This window comes from Rhinatrema bivittatum, chromosome 4 (assembly GCF_901001135.1).
Source record: "Rhinatrema bivittatum chromosome 4, aRhiBiv1.1, whole genome shotgun sequence".
Lineage (NCBI taxonomy): Eukaryota > Metazoa > Chordata > Amphibia > Gymnophiona > Rhinatrematidae > Rhinatrema > Rhinatrema bivittatum.
The window spans coordinates 584,381-602,216 of record NC_042618.1 but is presented as its reverse complement, the minus strand read 5'-3'; the positions used below and the strand labels follow the sequence as shown (position 1 = coordinate 602,216).

Below are 17,836 nucleotides of genomic sequence, written 5' to 3'. Positions count from 1 at the left end.
TCCTGTAGCACTTTCGAAAGCTTTCAGCGTAGGGCATGCCCCAGAAATATGCTGCCATGGACGCTCCGCACTGTTCTGAGCAGAGGAAGAGACGATTAGTTTAGTTCATTTAAAATCATTTATATCCCACCCAATCTAATATACTCGGTGGGTAACAAATTATATACACACAATAAAACCAATCTGTACAAAACGAATAGCATTCCAAGACAAGTCAATAAAACTGCTTACAGTTCTAGAAGGCTGGGGAAGAAACGTAATAGTTCCATTAAAAGGTTTCGCCTTGAATATTTTATTTGTTATCCTTTATTTCTCTCCACGCATTTATGTTTTAGATATATTAGAATGTCAAGTGAGTAGGGATCATGTTAGAACGAAAGGTGCTGGGGACATTTACATTGAGTAGTACTGTTGCTTTAAGATGCTGATTATTTAATTGGGGTTGGAGTTTGAGGTCACGTCGCCGATGACTCAGGCCATACACAAATAAATGCTAAGACAGTTTGTAAGTGTTTCCGTTCATTACGTCGTTCTGTGTTTGCATTAATAAGCTGAGTGGCTCTTGCAGAGTTTGGTTGCGTAGAGAACAGAGCAGGAAATGTAGACTTTAGCTAAAGGCATAAGCCGCTGCCCCCTTTACCTTCCCCTCCCCCCCCCCAGCACTGGATGCGGGTTTGGCTCGGGAGCAGCCTGACAGCCCTGCCTCAGCGTCCCCAGCGTGTTTTGCAAGCGCTGCACACACGGTGGGGGGAGGAGGGGGGGCCGGCGCATGCGCCGGGACGAGCAACAAGTGGCTGGTCCATAGAGAGAGGAAGCGTCGGGGCCTGTCAAACGTTCGAGAGAGGAACTGCGGAGCATGGCGGTGACGTCACGGCTCCAGCCAGGTGGCATTCCGAGTGGAAGAAGAAGAAGGAGGAGGAGGAGGGGGGAGGAGGAGGAGAGGCGGGGGAGCGCGCGCGGGCGCCTGCGCACATCCAGCCGCCGCCAGCAGTCGCACGGTCCGGGGCGCCGCGATGCTGCAGAGCCGCGGTATAGGCGAGGAGGCAGCCTGAGAGGCGGCGCGCGGACGAGGAGCGGGGCGAGACGCTAACGGAAGCCCCCGCCGCGAGGAGAGGCGAGCACAGACGGCGAGAGAGAGAGAGAGAGCGAGCGCGCGAGAGACCCCGCCCCGCCCCCACCCCGGGAATCTGCCCCGGGAGAGCGCCCAGCGAGCACCATGTCGGCTGCGCAAGTGTCGTCGTCGCGGCGGCAGTCCTGCTACCTGTGCGACCTGCCCCGCATGCCCTGGGCCATGATCTGGGACTTCACCGAGCCCGTCTGCCGGGGCTGCGTCAACTACGAGGGCGCCGACCGCATCGAGTTCGTCATCGAGACGGCGCGGCAGCTGAAGCGGGCGCACGGCTTCCAGGACGGCCGCTCGCCCGGCCCCCCGCCGCCCGCCGCCCTCAAGACCCCGGCGGCGCTGGCGGCCAAGGAGGCGCCGCAGCTCAACCACGTCGACGGCGGCTCCAAGGCGGCGGCGGCGGGGGGCCTGGAGCGCTACGCGCTGAGCGCCGAGGGCCGGACGCGCTTCGACTACCCGGCGCCCCTGGGCACCCCGGCCGCCGTGCGCCTCCCCAACGGCTTCCCCAAGCCCGAGGACGGGCCGCCCGAGCTGAACCGCCAGAGCCCCAACTCCCGCCGCGGCCACGGGCTGGTGCCCCTCCCCCAGGGCCAGCTCAACGTGCCCCCCAACCTGCTGCCCCAGACCCTGCTGAACGGGCCGGCCGCCGCCGCCTCCCACGGGCTGAGCGGCCGGCCCCCGCCCCCCTCCTCCTCCTCCGGGCCCGGCATGGGGGGCCCCTCCTCCTCCTCCTCCTCCGGGCCCGGCATGGCCGCCCAGTCCGAGGCGGGGGCGGGCAAGCGGCCCGGCTCGGTGTCCAGCAGCGACCAGGAGCGCGAGCTGAAGGAGAAGCAGCGCAACACGGAGGCGCTGACCGAGCTGACCGAGAGCCTGCGCAACCGCGCGGAGGAGTGGGCGAGCAAGCCCAAGCTGATCCGGGACACGCTCGCCACCCTGACCAGCTGCACCCCCTTCGACGTGCGCTTCAAGAAGGACCACTCGCTGGTGGGGCGCGTCTTCGCCTTCGACGCCATCTCCAAGCCCGGCATGGACTACGAGCTGAAGATCTTCATCGAGTACCCCAACGGCTCGGTCAACGTCTTCTCCAGCGCCTCCGGGGTGGCCAAGCAGATGTACCAGGACTGCATGAAGGACTTCGGCCGGGGCCTGTCGTCCGGCTTCAAGTATCTGGAGTACGAGAAGAAGCACGGCTCCGGGGACTGGCGGCTCCTCGGAGACCTGCTGCCCGAGTCCGTCCGCTTCTTCAAGGAGATGGTGGGCCCGGACATGCTGCCCCAGCCCTACCTGGACACCAGCTACCCCATGCTGCCCAGTGCGTTGGTGAACATCCCTCGTGCCTTGTCCACCTCCAATGCACCCAGGGCTGGCATGCGGAAAAGGAAAGCTTCCCCGGAACCGGATTCTGCGGAAAGTGCCCTCAAGCTGCCCGAGGAGCAGCAAAGGCAGCAATGGATGGCCAGCCAAAGTGAAGCGCTCAAGTTAACCATGTCCTCTGGGGCATTTGGGACTGGGCATAGTGCCCCACCTCCACTTGGGCCTGGTCACCCTCCTCACTCCAACAGGACCACCCCACCTGAATCGGCCCCTCAGAATGGACCGTCTCCCATGGCTGCCCTCATGTCTGTAACGGATACCTTGGGAAATGCCCACTCCCCTAAAGATGGCAGCTCAGTACATTCAACCACCTCTACCAGGCGAAACAGCAGCAGCCCGGTCTCTCCGGCCTCAGTGCCAGGCCAGCGCCGTTTGCAGTCACGAAATGGGGATGTGAACCTTCAAGTGGCACCTCCACAGCCCAATGCTCACCCAGGCATGGACCAAGTCCACCCTCAAAACATTCCAGATTCACCCATGGCCAACAGTGGCCCTCTTTGCTGCACCATTTGCCATGAACGTTTGGAGGACACACACTTTGTTCAGTGCCCATCTGTGCCAAGTCACAAGTTCTGCTTTCCTTGTTCCAGAGAGAGCATCAAGGCTCAGGGGGCAACCGGAGAGGTGTATTGCCCCAGTGGAGAGAAATGCCCTTTAGTAGGTTCCAATGTGCCTTGGGCATTTATGCAGGGGGAGATTGCAACCATTTTAGCTGGGGACGTTAAAGTGAAAAAAGAGAGAGACCCTTAAAGATAAAATCCTTCAACATCATCTGGAAATGTACTTTGTGAATAGGACAAACTGCAAAAAAAAAACCCAACAAAACAAAACAAAAAAAGTTAGTCTTATGTATAGACATTATTTTCGTGGTATGTTTCTATATTTTGAAACAAAGGTATGTAATCTTCTTCACTTGAAGGATGAAGCTGGTTTTTTGTTAAACAGATTATAATATTGTTTGGTTACTACATAATACCTGTTCTCAATTTTTTTTTTTAATTTTTTTGGGTGGCAGTGTGTTGGCTAGGTACAGAGTTACAGCACTTAGCGAATTCCTGCTGCTGGTGTGTATTTTTGTAAATGTATGCACTTCTCTGAAAATATAAAAAAAAAAAAATCTTAAAAAAAAACAAAAGCAAAAAACAAAAAAATTGCCAAGGCCAGTGTGGATGCCTAAAATTGCTACAAAATGGTGACAGCTTTTCTTCTTGGTTTGCTTTTTGTGTTTTTTTTTTGTTTTGTTTTTTGTTTTACACAAGCTCTGGTGTTAGTCTTTCATGGTTTTTGTTCCATTTGCAATGGTGTGTGTGTGTGTGGGGGGGGATTTGTTGCAAGTTTGTAAAGGAAAAATGTTTGTTTTTTGATAAATCTGAACCTTTTTTTTTATCATTGTGTTTATTTTTTTTTTTTTTGTCTTTTTTGCTTTCTTGATGCACGGATGCTTTGAGCAGTAGGAGCAAAATGCTGTAGATTAAAACAAATCCATTGCTCTGTTTGTCCTTTATACATTTCTGTAGTTAACAGAACACTGTAACGTGCCTTGGAGCTTAGTAAAATTGTAATAAATTCAATTGATATTACAGCTTGCTGAGTAGTTCGGTTTTCTTTTCTGGACATCCTACACTCTGCTTTTCCTCAGCAGAATTCTTGCTGCAGGTTGCATGTCCTTGTTTTTTAAAGGCTGGTGATAGTGAGCAGCTTGTGTGGATCCTGGCACAGCGCCTGCTTGGTGTACACCTCGGAAATGTTGCAGTAACAGATGCTGACTAAGCAGTTTCTGTTTACTGTTCCTGCATTCCCCCCTCCCCCAAGCTGCTCTTAGCTCCCAAAGGACAGGCTTGACTTGTACAGTGAAGTGGGCTATAAAATTGTGCAGTACCTTTATAACTTTTAACACAAAAGGGATCTTTGCAGCCCGAGCCTGCAGTCTCTTGCAAGTCCCAGCATTCCAAAGTCAGATTGGCCGCGGCCCTCACCCTGCGTGGATTTGTTAAAACAATAGCGTGAGAGTTTTCTGGAAGCTGTTTGATTAAATATTGGTTCTTTTAATGGAAAGAATGGTGAGGAGGTGCCCGACTCCCAGTGCTGACGCCTCGGTTACCATTTGCGCTGGGCGTGCACGTGGGAATGCCTGCTTTAGAGTAAGGCTGAGAGAGCCCTCGCCAGCTCACAAGGGCAAACACAGGGAAGAACTTTGGCTTTTGTGAGGCAACCTGGTAGCAGAGCTGGAAAATGCAGCCCATGCAGAAGGAGGTCAAGAAGCTCGGGAAGCAGGAAGATTCCAGTTTAGACTTTGCTTAGTAAGCAGTTTTGAGTGTGTGGTTAAAGGTTAGGCTGGATGTGAAGTTTTGGGAACCTTTAAGCACTTGGATGGTGGCCGTGCTGCACACAGCAGTTACACTTCAAGCTTCCTGTGCTTCTCCCTGGGAACAATGTTCAGTTTCTGTTCCTGTTGTCCCTTTAACCCGAGCACTTGCTGGTGGTTTCTTGTTCATGATGCTTATTCCTTTGAGTGGACCACATACTTGCATGTGCTGTCCTGGGCATTTTCAGATTTGTCTTTTGAACAATATTGTGTGTGGGGTTTTTTTTTTTTGTGTCTGCTGCCAAGTTTTGTACAATGAGTCACATTCCCTAGTTAAAGTTATCAGAGGTAATTAACTTCTGCTGAGCGTGCAAATCCTCTCTACCTCCACTTGCTGTCTGCCCCTAATTGACCAAACATTGTTTGGCCTAGTGTCAGAGTCCTGACCTCTAGTCAGATCAGCAGAACCTGAGTTTTACTCCACAAACGTGCTGTGCCTACCTGTCCGAAGGAGTAACTCTCACGCATGCAGAGCCATTGCATCGGGCTTTGATGGCGGAGGAACAGTGTAGATGGGCACTGTATGCTGGGAGCTGTACAAAGGCAGCGATGTTGGAACTGACATTTTAGCTTGCTGTATTTCTCCAGTGAATCTGTTTGTCAGACATTTGATTGAAATCTGGATTCCTTATATAATGAGGAAAGATGTACTTCAGTGTGGGAGGTGCCCAAGCCCAGGGTTAACAGCTAAAATACAGCCAGTGGGAATGGATTTCCAGGGCTCGCAGATATGAAATATTGGTGTTGCAAATAGGCTTCCATATGTGTGTGTGTGTGTGTAAATATGTATAAGCACACACATAATGTGCCTTCTTTGTGTGTATACATGCGCACACATCTGAACTTCATTCATACATATGAGTCAGGTGGAAAGCCCCATGTAGAATGGCCAAGGATGAGAGACCAGCAAGCCCCACTCAGCTAGCAGTGAACTTCAGCTTGACAATTGCTAAACATTTCCAGGATGGTTTTTTCCTGTGAATGTTTCAGTAACATTTCTCTTTGCTCTGATCTGTTAGGTAAGATGCTTTTGATCCTAATGCATATTCCATTCAGAGGGTCGATAAAATGCTCCCCCCACTCCCTGAGCAATATTTGTTACATTATATACTGGGCCCTTAACTGACTTTGCTTTTTCTCTCCATGCAAAAGGCAGACATCCTAAATTTAAAGTTCAGTTTTTTTTTTAATTTTACTAAAATCAGTTTTAACTAATGGCAGCTAGTGATTTTATTGATGCAACTGTTCTTCCAGAGTTAAAACGTTAAGCCTAAGTTATGAACCACTTTTGAACAATAAAGGCCCCTACCTTTAAGTAACTTTAAATTAGTAACTGGTATAAAATAGTTGGTGTATTTTATTCATCCTTTGGGATGTAATTAAGCCTTCCCCCTTAAAACTGCAATCTGAAGGGAAGCGTGGAGAGCAGCAGGTGTCATGTGCTGCAAGAGCCAGGAGCATTCTGGGTAATGCCATTGACTTCTGCAAGCACTGTGCAAGCACTAGCAGACTTTACAGTTGCATGGACACTTTTATCCCAAATTGGTAATGTTCTCTTTAGATCATGGCTTTGTTTTGAAACTGCCATGCCCCTTAAACCCAGGCTGCGTGCCAGATCTATTTGGAAGCTGTAATATTCACCGATGTCATCAAGTCTTTTAAACAGTTGCTGTTAGTGGGTGGCATACCTTGTAAGTAAGCTTTTGCCAGCTGATCTTTTTATAGACCCACAGCATGGGGCATGCACTGCTCTCTGCTGCTGCTCTAGGGACAGCAGGGACGTTTCACTTTTATTTTTTTGATGCAGTCTCTGCCTTACTCCCAGTGTGCAGTTTGTATGTGCTGAGCAGGTTTGACGAGATTTTTCATCACCCAAAATATTTTGTGTTTTTACTCTTTTGGGCATTCAGCCATCAGGTCCCTTTATAGCATGATTCCTGTCTGCTTTCTGGCTGCAAAAGAGGAGAGAGTACAACCTTTCCAAAGGGGTCCTGTTTATACTTCAGCCACACGGGGTAGAGAGAGTGACGACGGACCTTGGCAGTGCGTGTAAAATTCTCATGCCAATAAAGTGATCCAGTGCTGAACCGTACAAGATGCACGCCGGATGGTTTTTAAATTGATTTTATTTTGAAAAGCAAGTGGTTCAAACCCAAAGCAAGATAGGCCGCACTTTTAAGAAGACCTGGCATTTTCTGGCTTCTTCATGTGCAATCAATACGAAAAGCACATCTTGTACGGGAATAGTGTGAACCGCACTAAGGCCGTTTTTCCTTCCAGATCCTTCTTTTAAAAACGCTGTTTTAAGCCTGCGTGGGAACAAGTGCCACAAACAACGTGCAAAATCCGACTGGAAGTCCATTGGCGGACACTTTCCAGTGTTAATAGAGAGTTCTCTGCCGGAGTTAACCGACAGCCAGCATCGTGCTCTTGATATAAAAAGGCAGAGCTGCTGTCACTCCAGTCCAGCACTCTTTATTAACAGTATGTAGATACCCTTTCTCTGGCGGGTGTGTTTTTCTGCTCTCATACTTTTACAAAGCACAACATCACATGGTATTACTAATGTCCCAGGCAGCCCTTAAGGAGCGGTTCATTGAGAGAGCTCCCTGGTGAAATGAGTCAGCAGCATTTTTCTCAGTGCTCAGACTGAGGGCTGGGGGAATTCTGCCCAGCGCAGCGCCGAATAGCACAAAGAGCTTGCAGCAGCTTGCTGGATAGCAACAGGCGGCCAGCCCTGTTTTTTTGACTACAGATTTTGCTTCCTGGTTGCAAGTAGATTTACCTGAGAACAAATGGCTTGAATTCACCTGCTGTATTACTTGCCTCGTCCAGTCCTGATCCTCTGCTGTGAAAGGGATTGTGAGGGGGCTAGCAGAGGGGTTTAAGAAGAAGCCCATCCACTTCAAGGGAGGAAGAACTCCGCTTCTTTTTAAATGCCCTTGCTAATTTGTAACTAATTGAGAGAAAATACAAACTGACTGGAAGGCGTTATTACATTTATTTCAAGTTTTGAAACTGGCACAGGTTCAAGGAAAGAAAGTTGGCAGGAACCAGATCAGAATGGCTGTAGAGCAAAACCGAGTGATGCCTTTGGGTTGGAGATGGGATTAATGAGTAAGGTTGAGGAGAAACCAGTCTTCAGGTGTGAAGGAAACGGCGGTACACACATGGCTTGTTTGCAGCAGGCTTGGCTAGCTGTGTTTCCCTGGCATGGGGTCAGCGGGCTCACATCTTGCAGATTGCACTCTGCTCTCCTTATCTGAGGGCAGGGTGGGTTCATGGTACATTCTTTGCAAGTTTCCTGTTCCAAACATCTGGCTGCCTGTGCTGCACTGCTGTTGTGTGCCCAGAGAGAGCGTGGCAGGGGAGTGACCCGCACTACCAGGAGGCAAAAACCAACCATGCTTGAAGGTCAAGCCACTTGTACCTTGCTTTTTTTTTTTTTTTTGCACCAGTTTTAAAGCTAGAATGACACTTTTTTTGCTTAGACGAATGGCTGCCTGCCATCTTACTGCTGTTGAGTGAGGGTAGCACAGATATACAGGCAGGTGTGATATGTTTTCTTCATTCAAGATTTCTAACGCACTGCTTTTTTGGTTCAGGGTGATGTACAATAAAATGAGCATAAAATTATATAATGCAATGGGACGCGTACAACAATAGAAGCCTCACCAAACCAAAGCTGTGAATTAGAAGAGACTGTCACACTTACAACTGGTGGTCAGAGGGTTAGTCACATCGGCCAAATGCCGTTTCAAAAAGGAAAGTCTCTTTAAAGCTTTATTAAAAGACCGGCAGTAGGTATTGCACGGAGTGGGCAGTGAAGAGAGGAGTCGCCCGCAGCGAAGGCGCTGAGTCGTGTGCATCTCGCATAGCGGGCACCTCAAGCTTCCTTTCTTGCGAGGACCTTCAGGGTCATGATGAGGCATAAATCTGGAAATTGGAATTTAGCTATGGCTTGTTGACATTCAACAGTTTCTGAAAAGGAGCAGCAATCGTACAGTCAATTTTCCACTGGCTAGGAAAGCTGCGAAGGACCTGGAGAGCTGGAGTTAACAGTATATGTTTCTGTACGCCGGTCCCACTTAATAGGCAAGCGGCCGAGCTTTTTACTGTCTGAGGGAGGGGAGCCTACATGGAGAGACTTGCAGTAATTCAGCAATGGAAAAACCAAGAATAGGCTACACTTGCGTTGCTAGGAGTGTGGCGTGAAAGCTGTTGCTGAAGTCCTATCTGAATCTGCACTTTTCCTTCATCGTCTCTTGCATGCATTGCTTCTAAATGTGTGACAGCCTACATGATAACACCTAGAAATGCAGAAGCCAGCTGTCACACGGTGCTGAAGCATTACCCCTGCAAGTGCTAGGAGTAAAATGAAGACCTGCTGAAAAATCAGAACAGCTAGAGCGGGGTGGGAGCAGAAGACTGTCCAGAATCATTGTCCTTTCCCAGCCTTTGGAAAATGCACGTAACCATTTCTTTGCCAGTTATACCTTAAAAAGAAACTAGCTACTACTCTGCCAAACAGGCCGCTACAGTAAACGTTGCGGGAGAGCCGGCGAGCGCCCGCGCGATTCAGTATCGGCCTATATGCAAATTAGGGCCCGCGGTAAAAGGCGCTAGGGACACTAGCGCATCCCTAGCGCCTCCTTTTTGACAAGCGGCGGCTGTCAGCGGCTTTGGCAGCCGATGCTCAATTTTGCCGGCGTCGGTTCTCAAACCCGCCGCCAGCCACAGGTTCGGAAAATGAAAGCCGGCACAATTGAGCGGGCTGATTTTTAATTTTTTTTTTTTTAATTTTTGAGGCCTCTAACTTAATATCACTATGATATTAAGTCTGAGGGTGTTCAGAAAAGCAGTTTCCCGGTGCTGGCTGAAATTAACGCCAGCCTTTGGCAGGCGTTGCTTTCTGTATTGCGCAGGAATAACTAATAGGCCCATCAATGTGCATTTGCATGTTGCGAGCCCTATTAGTTTCAGGGGGGTTGGTCGTGCGTTTTCCACCCGCTATTACCCCCTACTGTATAAGGGGTAAAAATAGCGCATCGAAAAATGCGGGGGTTAACAGTGCGCTCAGCCTGCAGGAAAAGACCTTTTGCAATCAGATTATCTTTCTGCTTCCTAAAGCAAAGTGTAATGGCAGAGCTCTTTAAAGGGGAGTGAAAAGAGCTGCTGAGCGCTGAGGGTGTGGTGCTTTACAGGTTTCCCTTAGGTTATCATCTGCCTTCTTACCACACCGAGTCTCCTGTGCTCTCACAAGGCCCTGAGCCAGGAAGGCTTTTTCCAGAGATCCTATTAGATCAGCCTCTACCTTGGGTTTCCTGTGAGTGCCAGCCGCAGTCTTCCTTGTACCGCATACGTTTTAACCCATAAACTGTTATTAACAAAAGTGACTTTGGGAAGAGCCAGTGCTTCCTTCCGGCATTAGCAGCATGGGAGCTATTTAATGTCGGGGCACCTGCCAGCTCCTAGTGACCTGGATTGGCCACTGTTGGAGAGCGAGTGCTGGCCCCAGTTCTTTCTGTGAGCAGGAAGGGAGGGAGCTCGGAAGCACTGGGGTGAGCAGATGACGGGCGAGCTCCCTGGGCGCCGGCTGCTGGTGCTTTATTTATAGTTTGCGTTGAGCAGACATTTTAAATGCCTCCTGGGTAGAGAGGGCAGCCCGGTGCCCGGTGCCTGCCTCTATGCCCCAGCAGCGGGGCCGGGAGGGCGCTCCGCGCGAGCTCTTTGTCCAGGAGCGAGCGCGAGGACTGGCGGGGCGCGCGCGAGAGCTGGGCCAGACATCACGTGACCCCCCTTCCATGGCGGAGCAGCCAGAAGTCACTGCAGAATTCCCCCGGCTTCGTACACTGGCGGCATTGTTCGGCTCGTCCACAAGTGCTGGCCCCAGGAGGGGGGGATCTGCTGCGTAGGATAGGAGGGTGGGGCAAGCACCGACGAGGAAGGGGCAGGCTCACCTCTGCTTAAACTGGAACCCTTAATTAGACTTTCTCTGCACAGGCTGCAAGCTCTATATATGGCTCATTCCAGCCATCTGACTCAGTTGCTACATGCTGGATGGTAATTACTGAGCATGCCTCTGCTGCAGCGCAAAGAAACCATTACAGGTTTCCACAAAAACAAAAACATTCCTTTTGAGCTGTCCAGCTGCTAAAACACCAAGTATTTATCATTCTAACTTGAGCAGATACTGTTTTTCAAAAGGCAAAAACAAACCAGAAAAGTGCCTGTTGTGCTCTTTAAGCAGGCAAGCAGCCGAACACAGCCCCACCTCATGGAAGGTGCGGCTGCCATGGCAGCATTGTAGGTACATAAAGCAGAGAAGGGCAGAGCCCAGCTCAATCCATCCTGCTGGCGAAAGGCGGGGAGGTGATGCCAGAGGAGAAAATAAGGTGGGGGGGAAAAAAAGAGAGGAAGAGAGGTGATAGAATACAAAAACAAGGACAAAGGCGTTTCAAAAGAAAAAATGATTTGAATCAACAAGACTGGAAAGAAAAAAAGCTCCAGACAGAGTAGAAAGGCCAATTTGATTCTTCCGTGAATGCTCTGCAGAAATCTTATTGTAAAATCTTGCCTGTTCATGAGCTGGCTAGGAGCATAACAGTACCTGCAACTTCTAGGCTTTGTAGTGCCATGGGCCAGGCTCCAAGGTTTGTTACTAGAGAGATGGAAATCACTAAGAGATGTCCTGGTCACCGCATCTCAAAAAAGATATAGTTGCGATGGAGAAGGTACAGAGAAGGGCAACCAAAATGATAAAGGGGATGGAACAACTCCCCTATGAGGAAAGGCTGAAGAGGTTAGGGCTGTTCAGCTTGGAGAAGAGACAGCTGAGGGGGGATATGATAGAGGTCTTTAAGATCATGAGAGGTCTTGAACGAGTAGATGTGACTCGGTTATTTTCACTTTCGAATAATAGAAGGACTAGGGGGCATTCCATGAAGTTAGCATGTGGCACATTTAAGACTAATCGGAGAAAATTCTTTTTCATTCAACGCACAATTAAATTCTGGAATTTGTTGCCAGAGGATGTGGTTACTGCAGTTAGTGTAGCTGGGTTCAAAAAAGGTTTGGATAAGTTCTTGGAGGAGAAGTCCATTACCTGCTATTAAGTTCACTTAGAGAATAGCCACTGCCATTAGCAATGGTTACATGGAATAGACTTAGTTTTTGGGTACTTGCCAGGTTCTTATGGCCTGGATTGGCCACTGTTGGAAACAGGATGCTGGGCTTGATGGACCCTTGGTCTGACCCAGCACGGCAATTTCTTATGTTCTTATTCAGTTATCGAATCCCATGACACACCATAATAAAATAGTTTTTAAAAAAAACCCAAATAATTGAAATTGGACCCGAACAATCCAATCCACACAAACTATAGAGAAACATAAGGCCTCAAACGGTCAACCCAGTCCACCCCTTTCATCAGTCAAATGCCATCATAAATGGCCAGGTCTCTTCTTCCCGAGACGAGGGCCTAGGACAGAGAACGCTCTCTTTTTTTTCTAATGGTGTTTCCAGTCATACTTCTTAAACCCCAGGAACAGAGAGGAATTTAGTGCATCAACTTACTCCAAAGATAGAATCTGAAAACGGGAGCAGTGGGGAATGCTCAAGGAGCTTTCCAGCAGAGAATTGTGCAAACATATTTTCATTAAACCGGAGTCATTTTCAAAACTGGGTTTTATGTGCAAAAATGGGCTTTTGAAAACTGCTGTGGAATGTGCTACTTTTACCTGCGTAAATCCTTTTGAAAAGTACTCCCAGAGAAGTTTGCAACAATGAATATAGAAGGAGGGACGGGGCGTGCAAGGACGATGATGAACAGCCCACGGGCCCTGTCATGGGCAAAGAAAATGTGCTTTCAGTCTATAGTAATTCATGTAGCAGGGACGAGGAGTTCACAAATGCACTACGACCAGGAGATCTTGTCCAAATGCAGGAGGTAGGGTGCTTTAACCTTAGATTTCATGCTGGCAGGTTCCCAGGATGGATGCACTGTCCCAGAAGTGGTGTGACTCACTGCTGGTCTAGGGTGAGAAAGCTGAGACGCATAGCGGCTCGGACTGATTGTGAAGGCACTTGCGGCCCTGGCCATGCTTTCTCTCAGGAAGAATGGAATCGGAGAGGAAGGGAAGGAAGGCTTGCACAGATCATGCTTGGGAAATCACGTGGATGCTTTTCTCATTCGGGGGGAAGAGCGTTTCTGCTGCTTAATGCCTCTTTGATATCTGCCTTGGAAGTTTTCTTTGATGTTCTTGAGAAGGGCTTACAGGTTGCCACATTAAAGGTGGAAGTAGCAGCACTGTTGGCATTTTGATGGCCAACAGGAGGCAGAGAATTGCCTTCCCACTCAGCAGCTAAATGATCTAATCTTCGGTTTACAAGGGTGCTGCCAAGCTGGATTTGAAACCTGGCTTTGAAGACAGTAATGGCAGCACTTTCAGACCTTTGGCCCTGATTTCTTTTAATAATCGAAATGGTTCTTCTGCTGGTGGTCTGCTGAGAGGCTTGGGCGAGCTGTGGGTGCTGCCGGTCTTCAGTTCCTTCGTCATAAGGAAGATGCAAGGAGAGCGTAAGTAGGGCGTTTCATTTCAATCCTGCCTTAAGCCTCAGCCTAGGTCTCTTTGAGGTACAATTTACACTGTCTGACAATCAAGAGGCTTGTTTATTTGAAGAATTCAACATTTTTCTGGAAATCAGTGTGATAGCTTTTATTTTGGGGAAAACAGGAAAGATAAAGCCGGCTTCTAAGACACTTATTATCAGATAAATAAGAATTCTGAGGTCCATATTCTGGCACAGGCCAGGTAAACCTATCCACCTAACTGTATTGAATACAGCCAGCTAACGTTAGGACGGCCCTGTGGCCCAACCAGACGTGGCCGGCTAAGGGATCATTTACTAAGCATTTCTTCCATGGGAGAAATCTTTTAGTAAGTGGCTCCCTAAGCCAGCTAAATTCTATCCGATGTGATATTTCTTATCGAATGTCGGTATAAGAAAAACAAATAAGTAAATAGCCAGCTATCTTATTAGCTGGCTAGAATTTAGCTGCATAGGTGCCCAAATATTCATTTAGCCTGGACCTTCCTATCATTCAGGCTTTCACCCTAAGCTTTGTGAGAGCTCATTCAGCAAGAGCTGTGGTAGTTCACAGGCAGAGAGAGTGGATGTATCTGTGGCAGTGATTTGTGGAAGTTGGTAGCTATCTTTGGCCTGGATTCATCATTCTTCGCAGAGCTACCGCCGACTCCGCCCCCTCCCCGACTCCTCCCCTCCCTCTAATTTGCATTATATCGCATGCGAAAAGGCCCTTGTCGCATGCGATATGGCCTTATCGCCTGCGTTAGGGCCCTAACGCAGGCGATAAAGCTTTAGAAAATAACCCCCTTTGTTAGCAAATAATAAAGTGGAGAAGATGAGCAGTACACACGGTGACAAACCATATGTTGAGAGTATAACACTAAGAATTCTGGGATCCTTGTAGAGGAGGTGCAAATCAGTGAAGGTGTTAACAAGCATTTCCACATTTTTATTCAAAGAGATGCACTGTGTCTTTGAATAAAAACTCTTAGCGCTATACTGTCAGCTGTCTTAGTTAAACATGTTAACAGGTAGGCATCAGTTGATATAAGGCTCAGAAGCTGAATTTAACCACCCTGAATAGGGCATTGCTGAAGTAAAGTCTCTGTGGTACAGATGGCAGAATTGTGGCAGAATAGGCAGTACCTTTACTTGCTAACTGCTTTCTCTGTTAGTCTCATGTCACTTTGGACCAAATCTGCCTTAGTAAATGTGTGTTATGTTGTGGATTTGACATGAGTGTCATAAGAACATAAGAAGTTGCCATACTGGAGCAGATCGAGTGTCTATCAAGCCCAGCTTCCTGTTTCCAACAGTGGTTACAAGTACCTGGCAAGTACCCAAACATTTAGAAGATCCCAAGCTACTAATGCCAGTAATAGCAGTGGCTATTCCTTAAGTCAACTTGATTAATAGCAGCTTATGGACTTTTCCAGGAATTTATCCAAACCTTTTTTAAACCAAGCTACACGAACTGCACTAACCACATCCTCTGGCAACAAATTCCAGAGCTTAATTGTGCGTTGAGTGAAAAAGAACTTTCTCCGATTTGTTTTAAATGTGCTACTTGCTAACTTCATGGAATACCCCCTAGTCCTTCTATTATTCGAAAGCGTAAATAAACGATTCACATTTACCCATTCTAGCCCTCTCAAGATTTTAAACACCTCTATCATATCCCCCCTCAGCCGTCTCTTCTCCAAGCTGAACAGTCCTAACCTCTTTAGTCTTTCCTCATAGGGGAGCTGTTCCATTCCCCTTATCATTTTAGTTGCACTTCTCTGTACTTTCTCAGTGCAGCTATATCTTTTTTTGAGATGTGGCGACCAGAATTGCACACAGTATTCAAGGTGCGGTCTCACCATGGAGCGATACAGAGGCATTATGACATTTTCTGTTTTATTCACCATTCCCTTTCTAATAATTCCTAGCATTTCCTGAACCGACGATTTCAATGTGTTATCCACTATGATGCCTAGATCTTTTTCCTGGGTGGTAGTTCCTAATATGGAACCTAACATTGTGTAACTACAGCAAGGGTTATTTTTCCCTATATGCATCACCTTGCACTTATCCACATTAAATTTCATCTGCCATTTGGATGCCCAATCTTCCAGTCTTGCAAGGTCTTCCTGCAATTTATCACCTCACTTCCTGTAACCCTTTCCAGATCATTTAAAAAATATATTGAAAAGATCCAGTCCTAATACAAATTCCCAAAGCACTTCTCTGATAACCTTTTTCCACTCAGAAAACTGGCCATTTAATCCTATTCTCTATTTCCTGTCTTTTAACAAACTTGCAGTTCACAAAAGGACATCGCCTCCTATCTCAGGACTTTTTACTTTTCCTAGAAGCCTCTCATGAGGAACTTTGTCAAACGCCTTCTGAAAATCCAAGTATACTATATCTACTGGTTCACCTTTATCCACATGTTTATTAACTCCTTCCAAAAAGTGAAGCAGATTTGTGAGGCAAGACTTGCCCTGGGTAAAGCCATGCTGACTGTGTTCCATTAAACCATGTCTTTCTATATGTTCTGTGATTTTGATGTTTAGAACACTTTCCACTATTTTTCCTGGCACTGAAGTCAGGCTAACTGGTCTGTAGTTTCCCGGATCGCCCCTGGAGCCCTTTTTAAATATCGGGGTTACATTTGCTATCCTCCAGTCTTCAGGTACAATGGATGATTTTAATGTTAGGTTACACATTTTTACTAATAGGTCTGAAATTTCATTTTTGAGTTCCTTCAGAACTCTGGGGTGTATACCATCCGGTCCAGGTGATTTACTACTCTTCAGTTTATCAATCAGGTCTACCACATCTTCTAGGTTCACCGTGATTTGGTTCACTCCATCTGAATCATTACCCATGAAAACCTTCTCCATTACGGGTACCTCCCCAACATTCTCTTCAGTAAATACTGAAGCAAAGAAATCATTTAATCTTTCTGTGATGGCCTTATGTTCTCTAAGTGCCCCTTTAACCCTTCGATCATCTAACGGTCCAACCGACTCCCTCACAGACTTCTTGCTTCGGATATATTTTAAAAAGTTTTTATTATGAGTTTTTCCTCTACGGCCAACTTCATTTCAAATTCTCTCTTCGCCTGTTATATCAATGTTTTACATTTAACTTGCCAATGCTTATGCTTTATCCTATTTTCTTCAGATGGATCCTTCTTCCAATTTTTGAAGGATGTTTTTTTGGCTAAAGGGGTAGCCTCTTTCACCTCATCTTTTAACCATGCCGGTAATCGTTTTGCCTTCCTTCCACCTTTCTTAATGTGTGGAATACATCTAGACCGCGCCTCTAGGATTGTATTCTTAAACAATGTCCATGCACCTTTCGTTTTTTCTAACTCTCTTCCTCATTTTATCAGTTTCCCTTTTGAAAGTTCAGTGTTAGAGCTGTTAAGTGGCTTTATGCTCCTATTCTGACCTTTCTGATTTTATTGATGTTATTCTTTGGGCTGTGGTATCGCTGGGAAGTGCTCCTGCTGCGAGAGGAGGAGCAGCGACAGAAGGGTTCTTGACAGGAAGGAGGCACCATGGGATCTCTTCCGAACAAAAGTGGCTTTGATTGCCAGGCCAGCAGGAGGCATTGCATGCTCTTCATGGTCCAGAGAACTAGAAGGTAAAAGAAATTCCTCTTGTAATACCTACAAAACAAATAAAGTGGAAATCCATTCTCCACCTCTTAGTGATTTAAGGAATGTCAAGTAATTGGGGAAATGAAATGTCGTCACTAGTCAGCAGATGGTAACTAGCAGAAGCCCATTCAATATTGTTGCTGATATGGCACTTAAAATTGTATTTCATTTTACTTTTTTATTCCGTTTTCTAACAGCACTAGTGCCAGTTCAGTAGATGTCTTGCCTTCTGGATATGTTTGTTTATTCCAACCAGAGTGCCTTCTGACCCGATTAGGCGCGCCACGTAAAGTCACCGCTGCCTGAGGCTGAACAGCATGCCAACTCGTGGGCTTTACTTTCTGCTCCTCACTGTAGCAAGAGACACCAGTGATGGCTCTTACCTGTGTACCGAAAACATGGCTAATGCATGTGGCCACTTCCGAGCTCCAGAGTGGGGCAATGAATGGGCACGCGCTTCCTGAGTCACCTTCCACCTCCCGAGACTCCCTCCAGCCTTCGTCCTACCCCCAGGCTGAGCGAGATGGGGACAGCCTGCACCGAGCACTGGAGGTGACTCACTCTGTGTGATGGGAGCGGCAGCCACATGTGGCAGCCAGGGTAACTTTATTTTTCAGGCACGTCAGAGCGGGTTACTTCTGGTCCATTGTGCCGGGTGCATGTGTGGCTCGGCCCCCTGCTCTAAAATTTGGAAGAGAGAGTGACGGGGCTTTCGGGCTTCCCTAGCTCTTCT

At 47.6% G+C, this 17,836-nt stretch overlaps 1 protein-coding gene and 1 long non-coding RNA gene across 2 annotated transcripts in view; both read left to right on the top strand.

Annotated features, from left to right (window-relative positions):
• The window catches only part of LOC115089596, a 131,554-nt gene that overhangs the window by 30,573 nt on the left and 83,145 nt on the right, over positions 1–17,836 (top strand). The window lies entirely within an intron of this gene.
• IRF2BPL (interferon regulatory factor 2 binding protein like) lies at positions 909–4,079 on the top strand. Its single transcript, XM_029597633.1, has one exon. It carries the CDS (start codon positions 1,217–1,219, stop codon positions 3,245–3,247), a length of 2,031 nt encoding a protein of 676 aa, XP_029453493.1. The 5' UTR covers positions 909–1,216; the 3' UTR covers positions 3,248–4,079.

Excerpts from the sequence above, each read along its gene's own strand:
- IRF2BPL (XM_029597633.1), top strand. The coding sequence starts at position 1,217 with ATGTCGGCTGCGCAAGTGTCGTCGTCGCGGCGGCAGTCCTGCTACCTG.